Source organism: Equus przewalskii, chromosome 5 (assembly GCF_037783145.1).
Source record: "Equus przewalskii isolate Varuska chromosome 5, EquPr2, whole genome shotgun sequence".
Classification (NCBI taxonomy): Eukaryota; Metazoa; Chordata; class Mammalia; order Perissodactyla; family Equidae; genus Equus; species Equus przewalskii.
The window spans coordinates 70,853,451-70,875,498 of NC_091835.1; the positions used below are offsets into that span (position 1 = coordinate 70,853,451).

The following is a 22,048-nucleotide window of genomic DNA, read 5'->3' on the forward strand; positions in this document are numbered from 1 at the left end:
AGTCTTTCACTACCTCCCTTGGCAGCCCCCTCCACCACCTCTCCTCACAAGAGTTCGCAAGAGGGTTCTAGGCGCTCACCATCGACTTTCAGCTCCATCCTGCCTTGGAGTGTGACCTAGCCCACCTTCCTTTCAGGCTGGGGAAAGGAAGGTCTTGCTTTCCTTATTCATTTTTATTCATTCTTTCAATTGGCCACCAAACTTTCACTGAGTACCCCATGCCCGGTGCAGGGCCCTGAGACAGCGCTCAGGACCAAGCTCTCCACACATGGAGCAGATGGATAAAGAGAGTGAGCGGCCATCCCAAACCCTGCGGCTTCAGTCAAATGAGAAGCTGGGTTAATCGAGGACAGTCAGCCTCTTCCCAGTAGGTCAGGCAACACATGGAGCAGAGCATCTGGGGGCTTTTCTGGTGACATTTCTGGTCTGTTTTCTGGTTTTATGGTGACGTTTCCCGTAATGTCTCTAAAGGGACAGTAAGAGCGCAAGTCAGAACAGTCTGCCCTGCTCCTGAAGTACCCAGAGCTGTGTCAAGGGTAAATGGGGAAGGGGGCTACCTCTTGCCTGTAGCCTTGAAAAGATGGGCAAGGGTTTATTGAGCTCTCAAGCATAGGAACTTTGAAATGTCTGCCTCTCCAAGTCTTGGTCCAGGGCTGCTATGCTTTGGAGATCAGATGGAGTGAGCGTCAGATGGAGATCAGATCGGGCTCAAGAGCATGGAGGCCAGGTCCTGGCATTCTCCTTGGACCATCAGACAAATACACAGATGCCCTCTCGTTATTCCAGCTTTGATCTGACTTCCGGGGTATAATGCGTGATTTGCAGTGACTTACAAACCAGAATTTTACCATGCTCAGAGGCATGCCGAGGGGATTGGTTTAGCAGGTGAGGAAAGGAACAGAGACGCTAATTGTCATCTCCACTGAAGTCTGGGTTTCTGGTTTCTCTCAGTGGCTGGCTCATCACCCCGTCCTCCCTGGGTTTGGGATTCAGCTTTCTGAGAACGGCTGGGAACTATTGGTGTGGGGCAGGCATGCATTTTCCCCCATTCCTGATTTTACATCCATGGGGAGTGAGCTTCGCTGATGCAGCGCCCCTAACCTCCCTCTTACCTGATTGGTGAGCTTGGAAGGAAAAACTGGGCACACACAGCTGTCTCCCTCCATCTCTAAGATCTGGCTGTCCGTAGCAAGCTTCTGTTCTGCTCTCCTACCTACTGTGAGGGGTCTGACCCCATAGGGAGCTATGTTTGCAGAAAGAGAATTTGCTCAATGTCTGGCTGGTGTGAGGATGGAACAAAGGAGCTGAAGTCCCAGTGGAATCTATTCCCTCGGTGAACTGCAAAACCCTCCTCTTCCGAGACTGGACCCCGGAGGCCTGCTCAGAGGCAGGAGGGTGGACGGGAAGACCTCCTTGGGGGTGACGAGTCCCCACTTAAGCAAGATAAATGCTCTTGGGCAGACCTATCACAAGAACCAAGCAAATGGATAAAGGAGACGCCAAGATTTTCAGTGTCCTTGAACTTCTGGAAGACCCCCCAATCACACCTTATTTCCCTCCACTCTTGGGCCTCAGTTTATTCTGTGACTCCTTGAATGAAAACCAAACACCAGAAGGTGAAATACAGTGCAATTTATTGAGGAAAAAAGTGCAGCAAAATCATCACCAGGGGATCCACAGCTGGGAATTAAAGGACAGAAGTAAGTCAGGGTATGATACCCAGATGTGAGGAGGGCATCCTGGGAACCAACAGTCCGGAGATCTTGACCATCCACCCTCCAGCGCTGGCCACACTGCACTGCCCCCTCAGGTGGGGCCGAAACATGCCGGCTTCTGACCATCACCTCCCACAGAGAGAGGGACACGGGCCAGAGTGGAGCGAGCCAGGCTGGGAAGGCCGGCACTGGTTTGGGCTCAGGTGTTGCTTTCCAACATCAGGGGCCATCGCAGGGGCTCATCTAGGGGCATAATCATCCCAGAGGAGCAGCTGGACCTCCTTGGCCCAGGAGAGGTCTTGAGGATGGAGGATCCAGGAAGAAGGTCAGCCCCTTCTCCAGGGAACTTGGGAAAAAGCCAGGATGAGGTTGGCATTCCTTGATGCCAAGCAGAGAGTGGGAAGTGCTGTTGCGGGCTGAGAGGGAAGCGGGGCGCATGGAGATCTGGCCCCGGAGGATCATTTGGAGGAGTGCTGGCTTGAGCTGGTGGTCTGGGAGAAGCGGATACTGGTGCTGCCTCCACTGCCAGACTTGTAGCCGCTGCCTACAGAGGTCTGAATGCCGCCCGAGCTGGAGCCACTCTGGCTCACCGAGCTGCTGCTTCCGCTGCTGGGCCTGCTCCCACTGCTGCTGCTCTGGTAGCTTCCGCTGCTGCCCCTGCCCCCACTGCTGCCACCACTGACCCCTCCATAGCCACTGCTGCTACCACCACTGATTCCTCCGTAGCCGCCACTGCCGCCTCTGCTGCTGCTGCTTCTGTAGCCACCGCTGCTGCTGCTGGCCCCTCCAAAGCCTCCACGGCTTCCACCAGAGCTGCCGCTTGTGCTGGTAACGTTGCTGACCACCGCTGCAGGAGAACAGGCACTCAGTGAAGGCTGAAGACCGGGGTCTGTAGCCCAGCTCTATCCTGCTTGGCTGTGTGACATAGGGGAAGATGCTCAACTTCTCCGAGGCCTCAGTTGTTAAACAATGAGAGTGAGCCCGGCCCTTTAGTGTCCTTTCCCAGGAACAAGAGGCAGCAATATCCACAGAAATTTCTGGGTCTCCAACCTAGGGAGCTCCCCAAGACCACAGCAGTTTTAGCTTTGGCCTGACAGTTTGCCAGCTCACACCAGGGGCAGAGTGAGTGACCACGGCCTGAGCCCCTAGACGCTGTTTGGTGGCCCAGCTTCCTTGCATGGGTCAGGATGTCCTGCCTGAAAGCCGGATGTGTCTAGTTGCCCTTTTTACGACCCAGGGAGAAAATTTCTGAAGGGCTACTTACAAATGCTCACAGCACTCTGACACTCTCCAGACATCCTACAAAGGAAGAGAAGGAGATGTGGGTTATTTCTGCAATGGGCCATTAGCCAAAGAGCTAAGGGTTCAAAGCCTTGGGCGCTGTGTCCTCCCGTCTGCCCTACTAGGGGTCCAGCTCCCGGGGGAAGGAAGGCTATTCTAAGTCTGTTTCCATGACCAGGTCTCCCCAGGAAAGGAGGTTGCTCTCGGGGTGGGGGGAGGGGGCGGGGGGCGCCGCTGAGGTGTCCCAAAGCTTCACCAACCATGCTGTGTTTCTCCATCTTCCCATCGTCTTTCCCTTAGTTCCCAGATCATCTGTTCCAGGCAAACTGCTCATCACCCAACTCCCACTTGATTAGCACTTCCTCGCTTCTCCTCCCCTGCTGACCGTCTTCCCGTCTTAGCATGCGTGCTCTTCCCCTCTTCCTCTACCCAGCTCTGGCTTTTTTATTTCCGACTTTTCTCTCCCAGGAAGCCTTCCCCAGTGAGCCCTCCTGGGGTGGCGGGGTTGGTGACGATGATGGGTGGGTAACATGTGCGAGGGACTGACACTCAACACATGACGAATTTGAAATGTCCTGCCCACACTGCCCATCTCCCTATGCCTCGCTCTGGTTCACGGAGCAGGCGCGTCCACGCATCGGAGCAGACGCGGAATGTGTCTGCGCACTTTGCCAACGTGGCCCCGCTGGTGTCAACCACTCCCTCCTCATCCCACGACTCCCGACACACGTAGCACCATCTTCACTTCTCCTCCTTTTCACAAAGACTCCTAAGAAATCCTTAAGTGTCCTTTTCACGCTTGACTTCTACTTCCTCCATCAGAGTGGGAGCCACCTGGGACAGAGGCTCTGAACACGGGATGCATGGAGCAGCCAGTCAGCAGAGAGATCTCTCCATTCTTGACACTCCTTTGCATGTCTGCTTATCTGCTGCCTGATGTTGTGTTATTTTTCCAGCATAGGTGTGTATCAGCGACCTTCCTGTATGGCCTGAGCCTCAGGGGTGGGGGGGTTGCAGGACTGTCTACACTAAGCTGTCCAATATGGCAACCACTAGCCTCATAAAGCTATTTAAATTTATTAAAATTAAATTAAATGTAAAACTCAGTTCTTCGGTTGCACTAGCCACATTTCAAGTGCTGAAGCGGCTAACGGCTACTGTATTAGCGCAGATAATAGAACATTTTCATGATCTCAGAAAGTTCCGGAGGACAACACTATAACTTTTGTCATAACCTCAAAGCCCTTTTTCTTACACATTGCACACAGTAAGGATCAACAGAGGTATGTAATAGCATATTGATGTCCATGGTAAATTGAAGAATTGGTTGATCTTGATTGACAAACAATAGTGGGGCTTGAAACCTAAACTCTGTTGTTCGGGAGATTCCCTAGCCTTTGTCTGAGTTGTCCTCTCCTTATCATCTTGTCCTCTTTCTTCATTGTCAAAGCTCACTCTCAAATCGTATTGGAGAATGCTGACCCCACGGCCACTCACCGGCACTCCTCGCCCTCCAGCAGCTTGCGGTAGGTGGCGATCTCCACGTCCAGGGCCAGCTTGACGTTCATCAGCTCCTGGTAGTCACGCAGCAGCCGGGCCAGGTCATCTTTGGCCTTCTGTAGGGCAGCCTGCAAGCCTTGGAGCTTGGCATTGGCATCTTTGAGGGCCATCTCCCCGCGCTGCTCAGCTTCCGCAATGGCCGTCTGCAGGTTGGCGCTCTGGGGCAGAGAGAGGTGGGAGACTGGTTAGCATAGTGACCAGGAAACAAATAGCTGATCTTTTCTGAGAGGAGATCTCTTCCCCATCCATCATCCCTCCCTTCCCTTCCTTAGAAATCCAGTGGAGCATGCTCAGAAAACAGAAGTCAGTTTTGCAATTGGTTCATTCATCTTCGGCCCATTGAAATTAACTCAGGTCTCATCAGGAAAAGGAACCCTGATTTGCTGGTAAAGGTAGTAGTGGTCTGGTGAGTAGTCCTTTTTTAAGACTGTTAGAGAACTCCCTTGCCTAATCACTTCCTTCCAGTGGCATGAATTAGCCACCGAGGTTATGTGAAGGGTGTGATAAATAGCTCACTGAGGGCAGCGCCTCCTGAGAGCTGAGTGTTTGCGGCCACCCCTACAGTTGTAAGATTTGGTGGGTAAACCAGAATGAGCAACCATCTCTCCTTAGGGAGTCTTCCAAGAAGCCCAGGCTCCAGGAGGAGCACCTGGGAGAGTGGAGTGTCCCGGAGACTATGCTGTTCCACACAGGACACCATGGAAGGACAGAGAAAGCATGTGGCAGGGGCACAGCTGTTGCTTCTCCTTCTCCCTGGGGCCCAGAAGACCTCCAGGATCTCTCCATTAAGCCCAGACCCACCTGCTTCTTGACGCTCTCGATCTCGGCCCGCAGCCTCTGAATCACCCTGTTGAGCTCGGAGATCTCACTCCTCGTGCTCTTCAGGTCATCCCCGTGCCTGCCGGCCGTGCTCTGCAGCTCCCCAAGCTGACAGAGGAGAAACCGATCAACATGACTTGCACAGTGTTGGAGCATTCCTGATGAAGGTCAGTGGGACCTAAGAGTAGAATGTGGGGACAAGGGGCGGGCTCCCACCTTGGTCTGGTACAGCGCCTCAGCCTCAGCCTTGCTCTTCTGGGCGATCTCCTCGTACTGGGCCTTGACCTCGGCAATGATGCTGTCCAGGTCCAGGAAGCGGTTGTTGTCCATGGAGAGGACCACGGACGTGTCACTGACGTGGCTCTGCATCTGGGACAGCTCCTGCGGAGAACATGGATGGTCATTTTCACCATCCCCTGACCCCAGGGGATGCAGGGAATGAAGTTCAAGAATCTTCTGCTAGCAGAGATACCCCAGTGATGGGGCCAGGGGTTGGGACATTAGAAAAATAAGCTTGCATTGCAGGCCTAGCCTAACCTAAAGGATGCCAGACAACAAAGCTAAAGGAAAAAGGAAATGCTCAAATATAATCAGGTGTCGGCCTGAGAGTATCAGCCAGTAAGCCTACTGGGTGGGTTTCCGTGGGCCTGCAGTAGGCAGGAGCACTCCGAAGGAACTGCTGTGATACTGGGATGGGAGCCAGGGAGAGGGTGTAGAAGAAAATGGGCTGAGGACAGAGAGGGACCCAGGCCCTGTGGGCCAGGTCTGTGCAGGCTGGGGAGCTAAGTTATCATTTCCTGTGTGGGGCGGGGCTGAGGTCTGAGCCCTGTTGCTGGTTTTGTGAGTGTTCTGCCACTTGACTGTCCCCTAAACTTCCGCTTGGGAAGCACGTTTGGGAAGATGCAGACAGGAGGGCTCTGGAGCTTGGCAAAGCAGGAAGGGAATCACCGTCTCGTAGAGGGTCCTCAGGAAGCTGAGCTGATCTGTGAGGGCGTCCGCCTTGGCCTGCAGCTCCACCTTGTTCATGTAGACTGCATCCACCTCCTGGGGAGGGCGGGGCGAGGAGGGTGGTCGGAAAGCCAAGACAACGACCTCTGCTCCCCTAGCCCCACAGCTCTTGCCTAAGTCTTCATTTCTTCTCTTTGCCCCACCCCCCAATTGTGACTTCTCATCTTCCCTTTTAAAAGAAGGAAAACATGGTTTTCTTCCTTTTAATTGCTCTGACCAATCAAACCCCAATTCTTTAATAAAATACAAACCGTATTAGCCAGCATGGAGTAAGCGTAGAAAAATCACATTTATCTAATATATAACTGGTTATATAGTACCGAAAACCCAACCTCCAGAATAGAAACAAAGGTGTTCCTCTCACTGCTTCGCCTTTGTGATAAATGGTTTAAACGGGCTGCGAGTATTTGTTGATTGTTATTATTAATAACATCCAGCGTACATTTGTAGGCTGAAAGCTTTGATTAATACTATGCAAAAATGCTTATTATTAGTTCACATTCCTAAGCGGCTCATTAGTCACGTTGTAAGATGCCTTCCCTGCCAGCAGTGTACTCAGAGTGACTTCCTTCATCAAACACCTCATTTCCAAAAATGTAGAGAAAATGTAAACCACACACACAGCACAGTCTGCTCTCTCCCTGTGGGGGCAGTGCCCAGAAGGGGAGCCTTGAGGTGCTCGGCCCCGCTGACTCACCTTCTTCAGCCCCACAAACTCATTCTCTGCCGCCGTGCGTTTGTTGATCTCGTCTTCGTACCTGGGACAGAAAGAGGCACATATATGGACGGCGACATTTCAGAAGTAAAAAACAAAAAAGATGAGGATCCCAAGCACTCATGCAGAACCTCCTCACCGGGAGACAGGACCAGCTTCACGGGCGTGGGCCCCGGCACTTACACAGGTCCCTGGGCTCAGATGGTCCTCACACTTGGTGTAATGCTCTGCTGGCGCCATCTTGAAAGTGCATAATTTTTTAACAAGGGCCATGCATTCTCATTTTGCACTGAGCCCCCAAATTATGTAGCCAGTCCTGCCTAGAGGCCTTTCAGGGCTCACGTTACTGCCTCGCCCTCCTCCTCTAAGTCCCCGAGAGAGGCTGAGATGTGGGCAGACAGGGTCAGGGAAGAAGTCAAGGAGGCCAGCTACTTGCTCGGCCCAGAAAGACTTCTCAAAGCACAACGTGCCCACCTGAGACCCAGAGAAGTATTTGCTCAGACCAAGGTTTCTGCCTCTGCTTTCTCTTTTCATTCATTAGAGTTGCTTCTTACAAGATTTTGTGATAAGAATCAACTCATGTCTTCCTGCTTGTTAATGACCGAAATCTCCCACCAAGAGTTTGGATTTCATGAGGATTGAAGAATGGAATGATTTTAGGAGAGAAGAGGTTTCTGGGCAATGTGAATCTGAGTTGCCACTGGATCCCCAGGACCCAGCACGGAGCCTGCCACAGAGTGGTTGCCCAGCGGGTTTGCGCAGCTGAGTAGGAATGGGGCCTCCCCAGAGCAGGCGTGCCCATCCCTTTGGGTCTTGACCCCCGGGGATGTCTGGAGCTCCCTCCCCACCTTGAGAGGCCCTGTTTTCCTCTCACAGAGGTACCACTCTCAGAGAGTATCAATCACAACCCCAAACATGCAGGCGGAGGCTGACAGAAGCTGCAGAAATGGGATGGGACTGGACACAGTGAGAGAGTACTTTGCAAAGTGTGGCCCTGAACTGTCTTCTTGGAATCCCTGGGGGCTGGACCCCTGAGGCCTGCCCCACACCTGCGGCTTCAGACTATCTAAGACTAGAGCACACAGGAATATGCATTTTGACAAGCTTTCATGGTGATTCCTATGTACAGTAAAGTGTGGAGGGCTCTCCATCCTAAAGAGCTTTGAACTCTGGGAGGACTCTCTTGTCCGTCCCAGCTGGAGTAGGAGGGAGCCTACGTGGAGACTGAAAAATCTGTCATCAGCAGCCACGCAGAAGTTTCGGTCTCCACCCCTTCACCCCCTTCTGCTTGGTCATGCCTCACTCAATAAATCTATCCCAGAGTATTGACTGAACGTGCAGTCTGGAACAGTTGAAATCCCAAATTGGGGCCGCACCTCCCTGCTAATCCCCCGGAAGGGGAAACTCCCCGGTTGGAGCCCTCACTTCTTTTTGAAGTCTTCCACCAGGTCCTGCATGTTCTTCAGCTCTCCTTCCAGGTTCCCTCTCTCCCCCAGCACCAAATCCAACTGCCTGCGCAGGAAACTGATGTAGGATTCAAAGAAAGGCTCCAGGTTTTGGGGACCCGAGCCAGAGCCCGGGGTCTGCTGCTGGAGCAGATTCCACTTGGTCTCCAGGACCTTGTTCTGCTGTTCCAGGAACCGCACCTGCATCAGGGGAGGAAGAAGACGAGTCAGCCTCTTGCTTTGGGCAGGATACTCCCAAAGAGTAGAAACGTGGAAAATGAACCCAATTCCTCAATCTGCAATCACCTCTGTTTTTTCAGAATTTGGGAAGGATGAGCTTTTAGAAAAGGGAGAGCTAGAACATATTGAGTGCTTACTCTATACCTACTATTTTCCCACATTGTGTCTCACTTAGTGCTCACAAACCCTATAAAGGAGGCGTTGTGACCCCATTTTGTACCTAAGGAAACTGAGGCTCAAGAAGCTTAGTTAAGTTGCCAAAGTGACATGGCTACAAGGTGACAAAGCTCAGAGTCCAACCCAGCACCGTCCTAGTCTATTGGGGTCCCCTCCCTCAGAATACAGCTAAAGGAGGTCAGCATGAATAAAGTTGTTTACCATTGTTTTTCAAGTGAAAACGTTTTCCCTCCATACAGACAGTGAAAACAATCCACGAGGGCTAACTTTTCCTTAGTCGTTTCCCCTTTCAGTTACTTGGCTTACGGCTGACCTAGCTTTAACTTCAAATCCCAGCCTCGTTCCCCAGACCCAGCGCGCCCTTCCTCCCCTGGCCCAGCGTGGACAGCTTGACTTCACATTGGCTGAAGCACGGCACCGTTCAGAAGGTAAGTCAGCCGTCATGACTGAGAGGAGGCCCAACATCCATTCTGATGCAAGTTTGATTACCAGCTGGTTTAGATTATCAAGCAATTGCTTTTTAAGAGTAACTGAAAGTTAGCTATGCTAGTTTCATGGCTAAGGCCCCATTCACAATGAGAAATACGAGCGTGTTTGGACCCTCACCTGATTTCCCCTGGTCCTATCCCTGGAAGGAAATCAGGAGCCGGAATCCTTCCCCTGCTGCACATGTGGGAAAACAGGGCCCGAAGAGCAAGAGAGGCATGCTCCCTGGCTGGTAGGGGCCAAGGTCGACTCAGGACAAGAAGCCGGCACCCCTGCCTCCAAGCTGGCCGATCCCACTGGCATCTTCTTACACCAACCCCCCGGGCAGCCCAAATCCTCCACGACATGTCTGGGCTTTGCTCTCACCTTGTCGATGAAGGAGGCGAACTTGTTGTTGAGGGTCTTGATCTGCTCCCGCTCCTGGGCCTTCACTTGCCCAATCTGGGGGTCGATCTCCACATTGAGGGGCTGCAGGAGGCTCTGGTTGATGGTCACTTCCTGGATTCCCCCAGGGAAGCCACCAGGCCCAAAGCCACCAGGTCCACCAAAGCCGCCAGGCCCACCAAAGCCACCAAGCCCACCAAAGCCACCAGGCCCACCGAAACCACCAGCTCCACCAAAGCCACCTGCCCCTCCAAAGCCACCTCCCATTCCTCTGCCACCACCAAAGCCACCCCCAAAACCACCTCCATAGCCGCCCCCAAAGCCACTGCCACAGCTGCCACGCCCTCCCCCAAAGCCACCAGCCCGGGAGCCACCAGCCACACTGATGGAGATGCTCTTGTTGCCACCCAGGTTGTAGAGGCTGCGACTGCCAAAGCCGCCTGCACCGCTCCGGAACCCACAGGCCCCTCTGCCAGCTCCCCCAGTGCGGGCCACGCAGCTCATCCTGCTGCTGCCAGAGACCACGGCGGAGCGACCGGAGAAGCCCTGGCTCCCGCCACTGAAGGATTTCTTGCTGATTTGTCTGTTCATGATGAGAGAGCTTGGAAGTGAGCTAGCGATGAAGATGGTGGATGGGGATGACAGAGGAGACTGGCCTTTATATACCAAGGAGTTTGGCTTGGCAGAAGGAGAGGCAGGCAATTACCTGAGAGTCATCTTGGGTTTGGTTTGCCTCCCAGGCAATAAGTTACTTCTAGGTTCCCAGCACGCCTCAAAAATAATCCTCTGGACCAAAAGGACTTTGCTTTCTCAGCTTAATCACCCAAACTTGCCCCAGTTGACAAGAGACTAGAGCTCTCCTCCCTCCCTTCTTGTGATTTCCTCAAGGGTCTTAGGGAACTCGAACAGCACCTGATCCAGCAGGATGAATTGGATTTTGACACCAGAGGATTAAGAGCCACTGAGCTCTGTGACACAGGGGTGAGGACCAGACAACCTCTTCCAGATGGACTGGCCCCTCCCTGAAGTGCCAGAAGGCCACAGCCCAGTGGCATGTCATCTGTGCCCGCCTTTTCAGAGAAATATCCAGAGCGGGGCTTGGGGTTGGGGAGGGGGTTGGGATGAGAGGTGCGCTGACCCCACAGGGTCTACTCTGGCTCCACCTCAGCCAAAGGCATCCATCGAAGCCAGCCTGTCGTTTGAGCTGAGAAATGCTGCTCATGAGAAGGAAACCAAATGGAGTTTAGTGGTGATAAAATGTGACCCATGGGAAAAGTAAGGGTCATGTATGAAGCAAACAAGCGTGAGGCTTGGGAAGTGGAAGGGGTCATGTTGGAGGAAGGAGTCTCGGACCGAGTCCCTCCACCGCCTTCCTAGGCCATCAACAGGCGATCTCTGGATCCAGAAGCAAGAGAGGACAGAATGTGGGGGCCCTCCAGTTGGCCAATGGAGTCGGCTCAAAGACCCCGTTCATCTCAGGATGAGAGCGTGCACTGAGTCAGACCTCGGGGCCTTAGGCTCTCCTCCTGCTGCAGCACCTGGCTTCGGTTAGATAGCCTTCCCTGCTCCCCCGGCACCCTGTGCTCTTCCCGCCATGGCCCTGATTTAAAGTGCCCTCATCTGTTTATTCGTCTGTACCCCTCTAAGCCCTGAGCTCGTCGAGAGAAGGGGTTGAGTCCTATTCAGTCTGAATCTGCAGCTTCCAACTAGGGTCTGCACACCACAAGCGTGTGTTAACTGACTGATGACTGCCGTCTGAGACTAAAACTATCTAGACCCAGGTCCCACCCCAGTCCTATGAAACCAAAATCTTCAGAGGAAGGGCTTGAGTGTCTGTACTTTTCACCAGCCCTCCAGGTAATCCTTGTGATGGAGAGAGTCTGGCAAGCCCTGGTCTAGACTGTGGGCACGGGGAGTGGGGGGAATGGAGGGCCGTTGACGGTGGAGCCGGGACACTGATGCATTACCACACTTAAGTTATGACAGCTCAGCTACCCCCATCCCCATGCCAACCCAACTCCACACCACACATGGCAAGAGCAACGTCTCAGGTTGTTATCTACATATGGGACTTCACAGCGGGTGGCAGGAGCAGGAGGGAGTGACTCTAGACTCCCCGAGAAATAGGCGGTTGGTCTATCTCCAGAATTCCAGTCAAATCGGCAGCAAGCACTCCGTCTTTCTGGGACGCTTTCCAGACAAGGCAGCCTGGGGCAGAGGATTGGTCTGAAAGACCCTTAGGAGCCTCAAGAGGAGTGATTTTGAGTGCGCTGTGGCTCGCTCTCACTTCTCTGCTCCGCGGCTTGTCTAGAGCCCGTCTGCCTGGTCAGCATCCCAGCTCCACCACTCGCTAGCTCTTTGACCTTGAACAAGTGACTTGACTTTTGTGTGTCTTGGTTTCCTCAACTGTGAAGTGGGGATGATAACAGCAGGCACTTCACAGGGCCATCGTGTGCTTTAACCAACTGAAATAATATAAAATGCGTAGTAATCACTGTACATTTACTTACTGCTAGTCCTCTATTTGGGGACACGGGAGAAGGAAATAATTTATGTTCAACCTTGGTTATTCTCCAGACAGCTAACGCCCCTGAGAAACTCACCAAAGGGCACTGGGGAGTGGTGGCTGAGAGTGAGTGGAGAGTAAGAAGACCAAGCCGGGACAGTAGAGACAAGACCTCTGCTAGGGCGGATTTGGGCTCAATGACCTTGGGCTGTGACTTCACACACTGAGCCTGTGCGCTAATCTGGCAAATCCCTTCCTACCTCATCGGTTTGTGGTGAGCCTCGCAGGATAAAATATAAGTGAAAGTCCTTTGAAAATTACAAAATGCCACACAAGGGTCAGGTGACTCTGGTCTAACAGAAAGCCTGTCCTCAGGGCCTCCGGAAGACCTGGGTTCAAATCCCTGGTCTACCTCTCAGTACATAGTGACCTTGGGCAAGCTCCTCAACTTCTCTGAGCCTCTCTTTCCTCATTTGTGAAATGAAGATTCTACCCCAGTTGCAGGATTGTTTTGAGATTTAAATAACGTCCAGCAACAAATGTGTGGATTTTTACCAACATCACCCATCACAGACAATCCGTGATGGGGGTTCTGTGTTGGGTTCTTCTTTGAGACATTCACTCTACCCATCCCTTGAAGACCAGTCCCTCTTGGTGAGATCTTTATTCATATTCTTTGGAATTCCTTCAAATGCCCTCCCTGGGAAGAAAGCTGAGCCAGCCTCACCCGGATGAGATCCCAGAACAAGCAAGGACTGACATGAGTGTCTCAGTGCCAAGGCAGCTGGGGGAGCCTCCCAAGTGTGGCTCATCTCGGCCACCCTGGCTTCTGCTGGAGAAGAGTGATGGAGAGAGGCACTGGGCAGATCACAAAGCTCAGGTTTGGGTTGGGTTCCTCTAATCCACATCTCCCGAGCCTGCCAAAATATCACCTTAGTTAGCAGATCAGCGTTGTTTTCTCAGTAGTTGACTGAAGCTGCTGGAAATATCCAGAGTTAGCATCCTCGGCAGTATTTCTCTTATTCACTGCAGGATCTTTTAGAGCAGTGGCGTCTACTGTTGCCAGCAATCTGAGTTCTAATCCCTTGCCTGCCGGAACCTTCTCTATAAAGGTGGCCAAGTGGCTGAGCACTCTGCATCCTTACTTCCTCGTCTATACCATAGGGGAATTGTCACCAAGCAGAGTTATCCCCTCTAACCAAATTGTTCTCTGGTATTCAACTGCGGTGAGAATGTTTAAGAGTTGCCTACAATATAATTGTGAGTGGAGGAATGAGTGAGCAGACAGTAGTCCATGGAGTTTCGTTGCCTACAGGTAGTGAAGGTCAAAATGAGCAGACATCCCTACCCCCCAGGAGCTGCCAGGGATGAGGGGTGATAGTTACATGCCCCTTTATACATGCGGATTCACAGATCCGATTTTCAAGATAATCATTAGTTTGTTACCCAAAAAAAGGAAAATGAACATTCATTCTGGATATTCTGCCCCTGGACTAGGAATTATCATTGTTTTCTCCTTTTTACCATTTTAAAATAAAAACTTACTACTGAAATAACTTTATTTAACCAATGAACAGTAAAAATATATTACCATATAGAGTGAGCTCCCCTTATAGCTAAAGCTTGATGAAGAAATAAACATCTAAGTAGAGTTAGCTGTTAGCAATCACAATTTATTCTAATTCCGGTCTTCTCTCTAGATTTGATTAAAATACTCCTGAACTCACCTCTAAATCCTTATCTTGTACTAGATTCCTTCCCAGGGCTTGTCTAGGGCAGAGTTCTAACCCCCAAAGAGCCTTGATCAAAAGTCTCTTTGGGCGAATAAATTTGGGAAATGAAAATTCTATCGCTTTCTCTTAGGGTCTTAATAAAGCTGGTTAGCATATTAAAAGCCCTTAGAAGTCGTGTAGAAAAGAGTTTTTTTCCTCTTATTTAATCACAGCTTCCCAAACAGTCTTAACAACAAAATCTTACTACTTTAACTCCTATCAAGCTGTTGAATGTACTTGGAGAAACGCTAGTCCAGCTGCCCATCCAGGATGGACACGAATAGGCAGAGAGAGCCCTCAGGGGGTTCAGGCTTAAGGTCAAGGGGACTTGACTCATCCCTGGAGAGAAAGTACTTGCTTCCAAGTGAGACAGAGGGAGCTGAGAGCAGGCTGTGGACTGCAGGTTGAAGAGGCCTGGAGAGGGGCCCTGGGGTCCTGGAACATGGAGAAGGGGCCTGAGGACCGAACCTCCTGTCAAAGCATACTCCTCACCTGCCATGGACCTTGCTGGGTCTTTCCGAAAACCATTGCTCTTCCCTCAGGAAGCACCATGGGAAAGGGGCCTCATCCCTTTTCATTGACTTGCTGGATTTTCTGGGCCTCAAATGACAGCGCCTCTTCCCTCTCTTTCCTTGCAGCTTGAAGAATGGAAAACATGGAGGCCTTGGAGTTAGGCCTGTGTTCAAATCCACGTCTCGCCACTCTCCGGGTACATGGGCTCCAGCAAGTCATTTTACCCTCTGGCCTCAGTTTTCTGTTCTGTCAAGTGGGATTAGCATGGCCTCCTCATCGGGCTGCAGTGAGGACTGCAGAGGTGGTGATCGAAAGCCCCCATACAGGGCAGGTGCTCAGCATGAGGCAGCCCCTGTGATGATGATGTCGCTGTGCAAATACCTCCGGGAAGTTGTCAGTTTGGATGCTGAAGAGAAAGGAGGAGTTCTAAAGGGTAGCCCAGTTCAGGGTCAATGCAGCATCAAAGTCTCAGGATTTTGCATAAAACTGCAAAGAATTACAGCATATGTGTTGCAAGTTACATAAAAGCCATTCTTCCCCGCCCGGCCAAGCCAGCCCCTCTACAGGGCTCACTGATAATGCAACCACCAATCAACAAATATTCATCGAGCTAGTGCATACTTTCCAGAATTGTGGGGACTGTGATTTAGTGAAAATAAACCTCCTCTTTCAAATCTTTACTCCTTTTGCCCATCTGTGAAAAGAATATAAAAATGGTGCACATTGATTGAGTGCCTGCCATGTATCAGGCACTGAGTTAGGCTGTTTACAAGCATCATTGTTATAAAAACTCTGCAAGGTCAGAATTTTCATCCACATTTTACTGATAAAGACACGAGATTAGTGAGGTTCATTAACTTGCCCCAAGCCGATTAGCTGACTGAGCTGGGATTTTAATTAGACCTTCCAGCTCCAGAGCCCTGTCACAGACTCCCGGGTCATGTTATCTTTGTGGGCTTCAGCAAGTCAAACACACTATGCCAGAGTGACAAGTCCACTTTGACATGTAAAGAACCCAGCCATAGAACGTGATAGACAGGTGTGCCTTGACACAGCAACTGGTGTTAATAAAAATAGTTTCAAACCTTTACAAACTCCACTGTGGCATCAAAGAGAAACACCCATCATTATTAAAGGATTTCCCCCAGTCACTCTCTTTGGCTTCTCCACTGGAGATCTGAACTCTCCAGAGTTGAAGGTGGACCTGCCCATCCTCACAGGACCTCAGAAACCTGGAGAAACCTCTCCTGCCAGTGGAGGAACTTCAGGTTTGGTTTCTGGCTCCTCAAGATTCCAGAGTCGTTAGCACCGCACTCCAGAGCTGGCACAGAAGGGGGCATCCAGGAGGGAGAGAAGTCCACCAGCCCCGTTGGGCAGCATAGCACAGTGGGTACGCATGCAGGCTCTGGATTTGAGGGCCCGATCTGCCACTTGCATTTCTGGTGGCAGGCATGTCACTCTCTCTCCAGTTTCCTCATCTGGAAAATGATGATAATTGCTACCTGCCTTCTACGGTGGTTGTGAGGATTAAACGAGATGACGTGTGCAAATGCCCGGGGGATGACTTGCACTGGTAAGTACCCAACAAGCAAGTTGTTTAATCGTGTTATTTTTGTTAAATATGTCAGGACAGCCATTGCATTTAAGACTCCACCCTACCCTTTTCAAGCACCTCCTTAGCTCGGTGAAACTCACACGGCCTACCCTGTACCAGGTATGTGCTGGGCACAGAGAGCCATGAAGATGGAGAAGGTACTTCTGCCCCTTCATGTAACTTCCGTTCTAGTGTAGAGAACAGACACTGAAACTAGTCATTTTATTGTAAGGTGGCAAGTGATGAAATGGGCTCAACTAGTCCAATGGGAGCACAAACAGACATTCAGTGCCATGTGGCAGTCCAGGAAAGCTTTCAGGAGGCAGTGACTGGGTGTTCCTCAACGAGAAGTCGGGCTAGTCAAGCCCTTGAAGGTGGAAGGAGAATTCCTGGCAAGGGGCACAGATTTTCAAAGGCACAGATGCATAAAACAGCCAAGTTGGTACGAGAATTGCAGGCACCTCACAGGCCATTGACACAGGTCTTGAAAGTACCCACATAAGGCCACAGTTTGCCTGGCTTTTTTCCTATGGCTTTGTCCAGAATAAAAGGGCATTTCCATTTTAAAACATATAAGCTTCTAAAAATGTACACTTCCCATGGAATGCTTTCTAACCCATTCTATAAGGCCAACATCACCCTGATCCCAAAACCAGACAAGAACAACACAAAGAAGGAAAATCACAGACCAATATCCCTGATGAACACAGATGCAAAAATCATCAAGAAAATATCGGCAAACCGAATACGGCAGTACATTAAAAGGATCATACATCATGATCAAGTGGGATTTATACCAGGGATGCAGGGATGGTTCAGCATCCACAAATCAATCAACATGATCCACCACATCAACAAAATGAGGAATAAAAACCACATGATCACCTCAATAGATTCAGAGAAAGCGTTTGACAAAATCCAACATCCATTTATGATAAAAGCTCTCAATAAAATGGGTATTGAAGGAAAGTACCTCAACATAATAAAGGCCATATGTGACAAACCCACAGCCAACAGTATACTCAATGGGGAAAAACTGAATGCCATCCCACTGAGAACAGGAACAAGACAAGAGTGCCCGCCCTCAGCACTCCTATTCAACATAGTACTGGAGATTTGGGCCAGAGCAATTAGGCAAGAAAAAGAAATAAAAGGAGTGCAAATAGGGAGTGAAGAAGTAAAACTCTTGCTGTTTGTGGATGACATGATCCTGTATAAAGAAAATCCTAAAGAATCCACCAGAAAACTGTTAGAAATAACAACTACAGCAATGTTGCAGGATACAAAATCAACTTACAAAAATCTGTTGCATTTCTGTACGCTAATAACAAACTAGCAAAAAGAGAACTCAAGAATACAATCCATTTACAACTGCAACAAAAAGAATAAAATATCTAGGAATAAATTTAACCAAGGAGGTGAAAGACTCATACATTGAAAACTGTAAGAGATTATTGAAAGAAATTGAAGATGACATAAAGGAATGGAAAGATAGTCCATGCACATGGATTGAAAAAGTCAACATAATTAAAATGTCCATATTACCCAGAGCAATCTGCAGATTCAATGCAATCCCAATCAGAATCCCAGTGACATTCTTCACCGAAATAGAACAAAGAATCCTAAAATTCATATGGTACAACAAAAGACCCCAAATAGCAAAAGCAATCCCAAGAAAAAAGAACAAAGCTGGAGGCATCATAATCCCCGACTTCAAAATATACTATAAAGCTATAGTAATCAAAACAGCATGGTACTGGCACAAAAACAGACACACCAACCAATGGAACAGAACTGAAAGCCCAGAAATAAACCCACACATCTACGGACAGCCAATCTTCCACAAAGGAGCCAAGAATACACAATGGAGAAACTTTCTTCAACAGACGGTATTGGGAAAACTGGACAGCCACATGCCAAAGAATGAAAGTAGACCATTATCTTACACCATACACAAAAATTAACTCAAAATGGATTAAAGACTTGAAGGCAAGACCTAAAGCCATAAAACTCCTTGAAGAAAATATAGGCAGTAGGGGCTGGCCCCGTGGCCAAGTGATTAAGTTCACACGCTCTACTTCATCAGCCCAGGGTTTCGCCAGTTCGACTCCTGAGCGCAGACATGGCACCGCTCATCAGGCCATGCTGAGGAGGCATCCCACATGCCACAACTAGAAGGACCCACAACTAAAGATGCACAACTATGTACCAGGGGGCTTTAGGAGAAAAAGGAAAAATGAAATCTCTAAAAAAAAAAAAATATATATATATATATATATATATATATATATATATATATATGTAGGCAGTAAACTCTTTGACATCCGTCTTAGCAGCATCCTTTTGAATACCATGTCTACTCAGGCATAGGAAACAAAACAAAAAATAAACAAATGGGACCGCATCAGACTAAAGAGCTTCTGCAAGACAAAGGCAACCATGAACAAAACAAAAAGACAACCCACCAACTGGGAGAAAATATTTGCAAATCGTATATCCGGCAAGGGGTTAATCTCCAAGATACATAAACAACTCACACACCTAAACAACAAAAAAACAAACAACCCAATCAAAAAATGGGCAGAAGATATGAATAGGTATTTTTCCAAAGGAGATATACAGATGGCCAACAGGCACATGCAAAGATGTTCAACATCACTAATTATTTGGGAAACACAAATCAAAACTACACTGAGACATCACCTAACACTTGTCAGAATGGCTTAAATTACCAAGACAAAAAAGTAACAAATGTTGGAGACAATGTGGAGAAAAGGGAACCCTCATACATTGCTGGTAGGAATGCAAACTGGCACAGCCACTATGGAAAACAGTATGGAGATTTCTCAAAAAATTAAAAACAGGAATACCATAGGACCCAGCTATCCCACTACTCCAAAGATATTTATCCAAAGAATTTGAAATCAACGATTCAGGAAGATTTACGCACCCCTATGTTCATTGCAGCATCATTCACAACAGCAGAGACGTGGAGGCACCTAGGTACCCATCAACTGATAAATGTATAAAGAAGATGTGGTATGTATACAATGGAATACTACTCAACCATAAAAAAGACAAAAATCATCCCATTTGCAACAACATAGATGGACCTTGAGGGTATTATGTTAAGTGAAATAAGCCAGACAGAGAAAGACAAACACTGCATGATTTCACTCATATGTGGAAAATAAACAATCACATGGACAAAGAGAACAGATTAGTGGTCACCAGAGGGGAAGGGGCCCGGCGGGTAGGTGAAAGGGGTAAAGGGGCACATACGTATAGTGATGGATAAAAATTAGACTATTGGTGGTGAGCATGATGCAGTCTATAGAGAAACTGATAAATAACAAACTGATAAATAACCTGAAATTACACAGTTAAGAACCATTATGACCTTAATAAAATAATTTTTTTTAAATGTATTCTTCCCTCAAACTCAGAATGGTCTCTACTCAGCTCACCTATAACCAATATCACTCTAGCCAAGGATCCTTTCCTAAAGAGAGGGGTCAATGAGATGACCTCTTGCTTGAGTGCAGGGTTTCCAACAGCATCTCTACTGACATTTTAGGCTGGATAATTCTTTGTTGTGGGGCCTGTCCTGTGCATTGTAGGATGTTTAGTAGCAACCAGGCCTCCACCCTCCAGATGCCAGTAGCACCCCTCCACTTGTGACCAGACATTGCTATATGTTCCCTGGGGGAGGGGGGGTGGAATGGCCCCCACTGAGAATCACCACTTTATCACCATCTAGAGCCATCCTTTCCTACCCTGTCTCCTCCAGAGTTGATGAAGCTGTCACCATTTGGTGATGTCACCACGGATTCCAAGGCTATCCGATTGCTCCCTCCATAGCTCCATCAGTGATTCCCTAGGAGAACCAGCTGGCCTTCAGCCTTCAGCTGGCCTGGAAGCGTTGGTGGTATATAGCTTTGTCTTAGGCACAACAGAGGTTGAATCCTACAAGGGCTTGTGAGGGATATAGATAAAATATGTGAGGAAGCGTTTTCAGAACTTACTAAGTTTTTCTCAGTCATCCCAAGATTATTGCAAGATGTCCACGCTTCCGGTCGTGGCAGCAGATAGAGAGCGTACCTGGGCTACAGTGCTGAGAAGGCAGAGAAAGGCCGCCCGGATCCCAGAAGATAAGATTTTTGATGATTGGCTAACAAAAACCCCACCCAGCTCAAGGCAAAACAGGGAAGAGTCTTAAAGAGATTTACCTACAAATTACCCAAAACTTCATATGTAAACCTCGATCGTCAGCAGTCAAGTCTGGATTCTGGATTATCCACGGACAGATCCCTGTGGGAAACAATCCCCTGATTTCCTTAACTAAACCTTTAGTGGCTGTGTCACCATCACGGTTGATACTTGCTCTGGCTTGTCACCTACATCCCATAAGATAGAAGGAAATAAGCTGAAATCTAAAAACACATCTTGGTCTCCCTCACCTCAAGGGATGTGTGAACCAATGAGTCAACAAGCTCTTAGAACAGGAAAGTGTGCTGTGAGCTTTCTTTCCAGTTGGGGTGCAGGTGGAGGGCACAGGAGGAAAGGAGGCAGAGAGGAATGGATGGGGCCGGGAGTGAGGTGTGGAGATATAAGTTGTGTCATCACAAGAGGATGCACCACTCCACACCCAAGGTAGAGAGATGTGGAACAAAGCAGAGGGAGCAAAAAAAATACTTGACCATTGATCAATGGCCTCAAATCCCAGTTTAGGGCCCAGGCACACAAGTCAGCATTATTTACTAATCTCCGTGAGTTCCCCCTGTGGGCAAAAAAAAACCAAGCAAAATGCCTTAGAGGATAGGAAAAGAATGGGCAACGCAGCGCCAACTGGCTCCCAACCTGAAGAACGAAAATTCTGTTCAAGTAGAAGAAAGCAAACACAAACCCAGCGACTTCAGAGCACTTGAAAAATCGACATAGAGTTTCACAAAGAAATTCTGTAAATGCTGGGGTGAAAGGAGGAAGAGGAGCGCTAAGAACCAGGTAAAGTTCCCTGGAGGTGTTTTCAGCCTGGATTAGAAATGGTCAGGCCCAGCTGAGAACATCCAGCCAAGCATGGCGTTAACTCCTTCGGTCTCATGTCCTGGCACCGAGCTCATCTGCCTGGCCATTCCTCTGGGACAATGACATCTTCATGATACCATTCCTCCTGAGCCAGGAGGAACCTGGCTCAGGTTCCCCGGCTTCTCTCCTTTAAGAAGCGGCCTGGATTCCCCCGTGCCACTAGGGGGTCCTTAGGTAGTAGGAGTCCCCTGCAAACCCCACAGAAGGCACAAGGGGCAGTGGGCATAGGTTACAGTGCAGGGAGGAGCAGCACAGGAAAGAAGCCATGTCCAAACACAAGCCTTGAGATCAGTGGACAGTGTCTCAAGGAAGGCTGGGCCTGGTTTCTTTCCTTCATACACCTGTCACGACGTGAAGTTATTCTGTCTGTTTGCCTTTTTGTTGTTGTCAGCCTCCCTTACTGAAAGGAGAGCAGAGGCAACACCTTACTTTTGCTCCCCAAAGCATCTCCAACATTTAGCCCAGTGCCAGAGAGTCAACGCTCAATAAGTGTGGGTTGAGGAAGGAATTCATGAATGAAGCGGCTGTCCCATAACCAGCCTAGCCCATTCCCACCGGGCCCACCCTCGGCGTGGCAGCAGGCACGGAGTCTCCCACCACTCTCCTGTTCCTTTTCCACAGAGGGATACAACCAGAAAAGTCACCTTCCTGCCCCCAAATGAGGCAACAACTACGAAATCCCACCCCTTCAGAGAGCTTCCCGGGAGATCAGGCTGGACGCGGCACTGTCTTGCTGTCACAAGCAGCC

The 22,048-nt window shown here is 49.5% G+C and overlaps 1 protein-coding gene across 1 annotated transcript; it reads right to left on the bottom strand.

Annotated features, from left to right (window-relative positions):
- Positions 1–1,617: 1,617 nt before the first annotated feature.
- On the bottom strand, positions 1,618–10,523 carry KRT76 (keratin 76). Its single transcript, XM_070621410.1, has 9 exons — positions 9,813–10,523; positions 8,524–8,744; positions 7,081–7,141; positions 6,324–6,419; positions 5,592–5,756; positions 5,358–5,483; positions 4,494–4,714; positions 2,980–3,014; positions 1,618–2,562 (listed from the first exon to the last, which is right to left on the bottom strand). The coding sequence occupies exons 1-9, from the start codon at positions 10,419–10,421 to the stop codon at positions 2,174–2,176; spliced, it is 1,923 nt and encodes a 640-aa protein (XP_070477511.1). The 5' UTR covers positions 10,422–10,523; the 3' UTR covers positions 1,618–2,173.
- Positions 10,524–22,048: the final 11,525 nt, after the last annotated feature.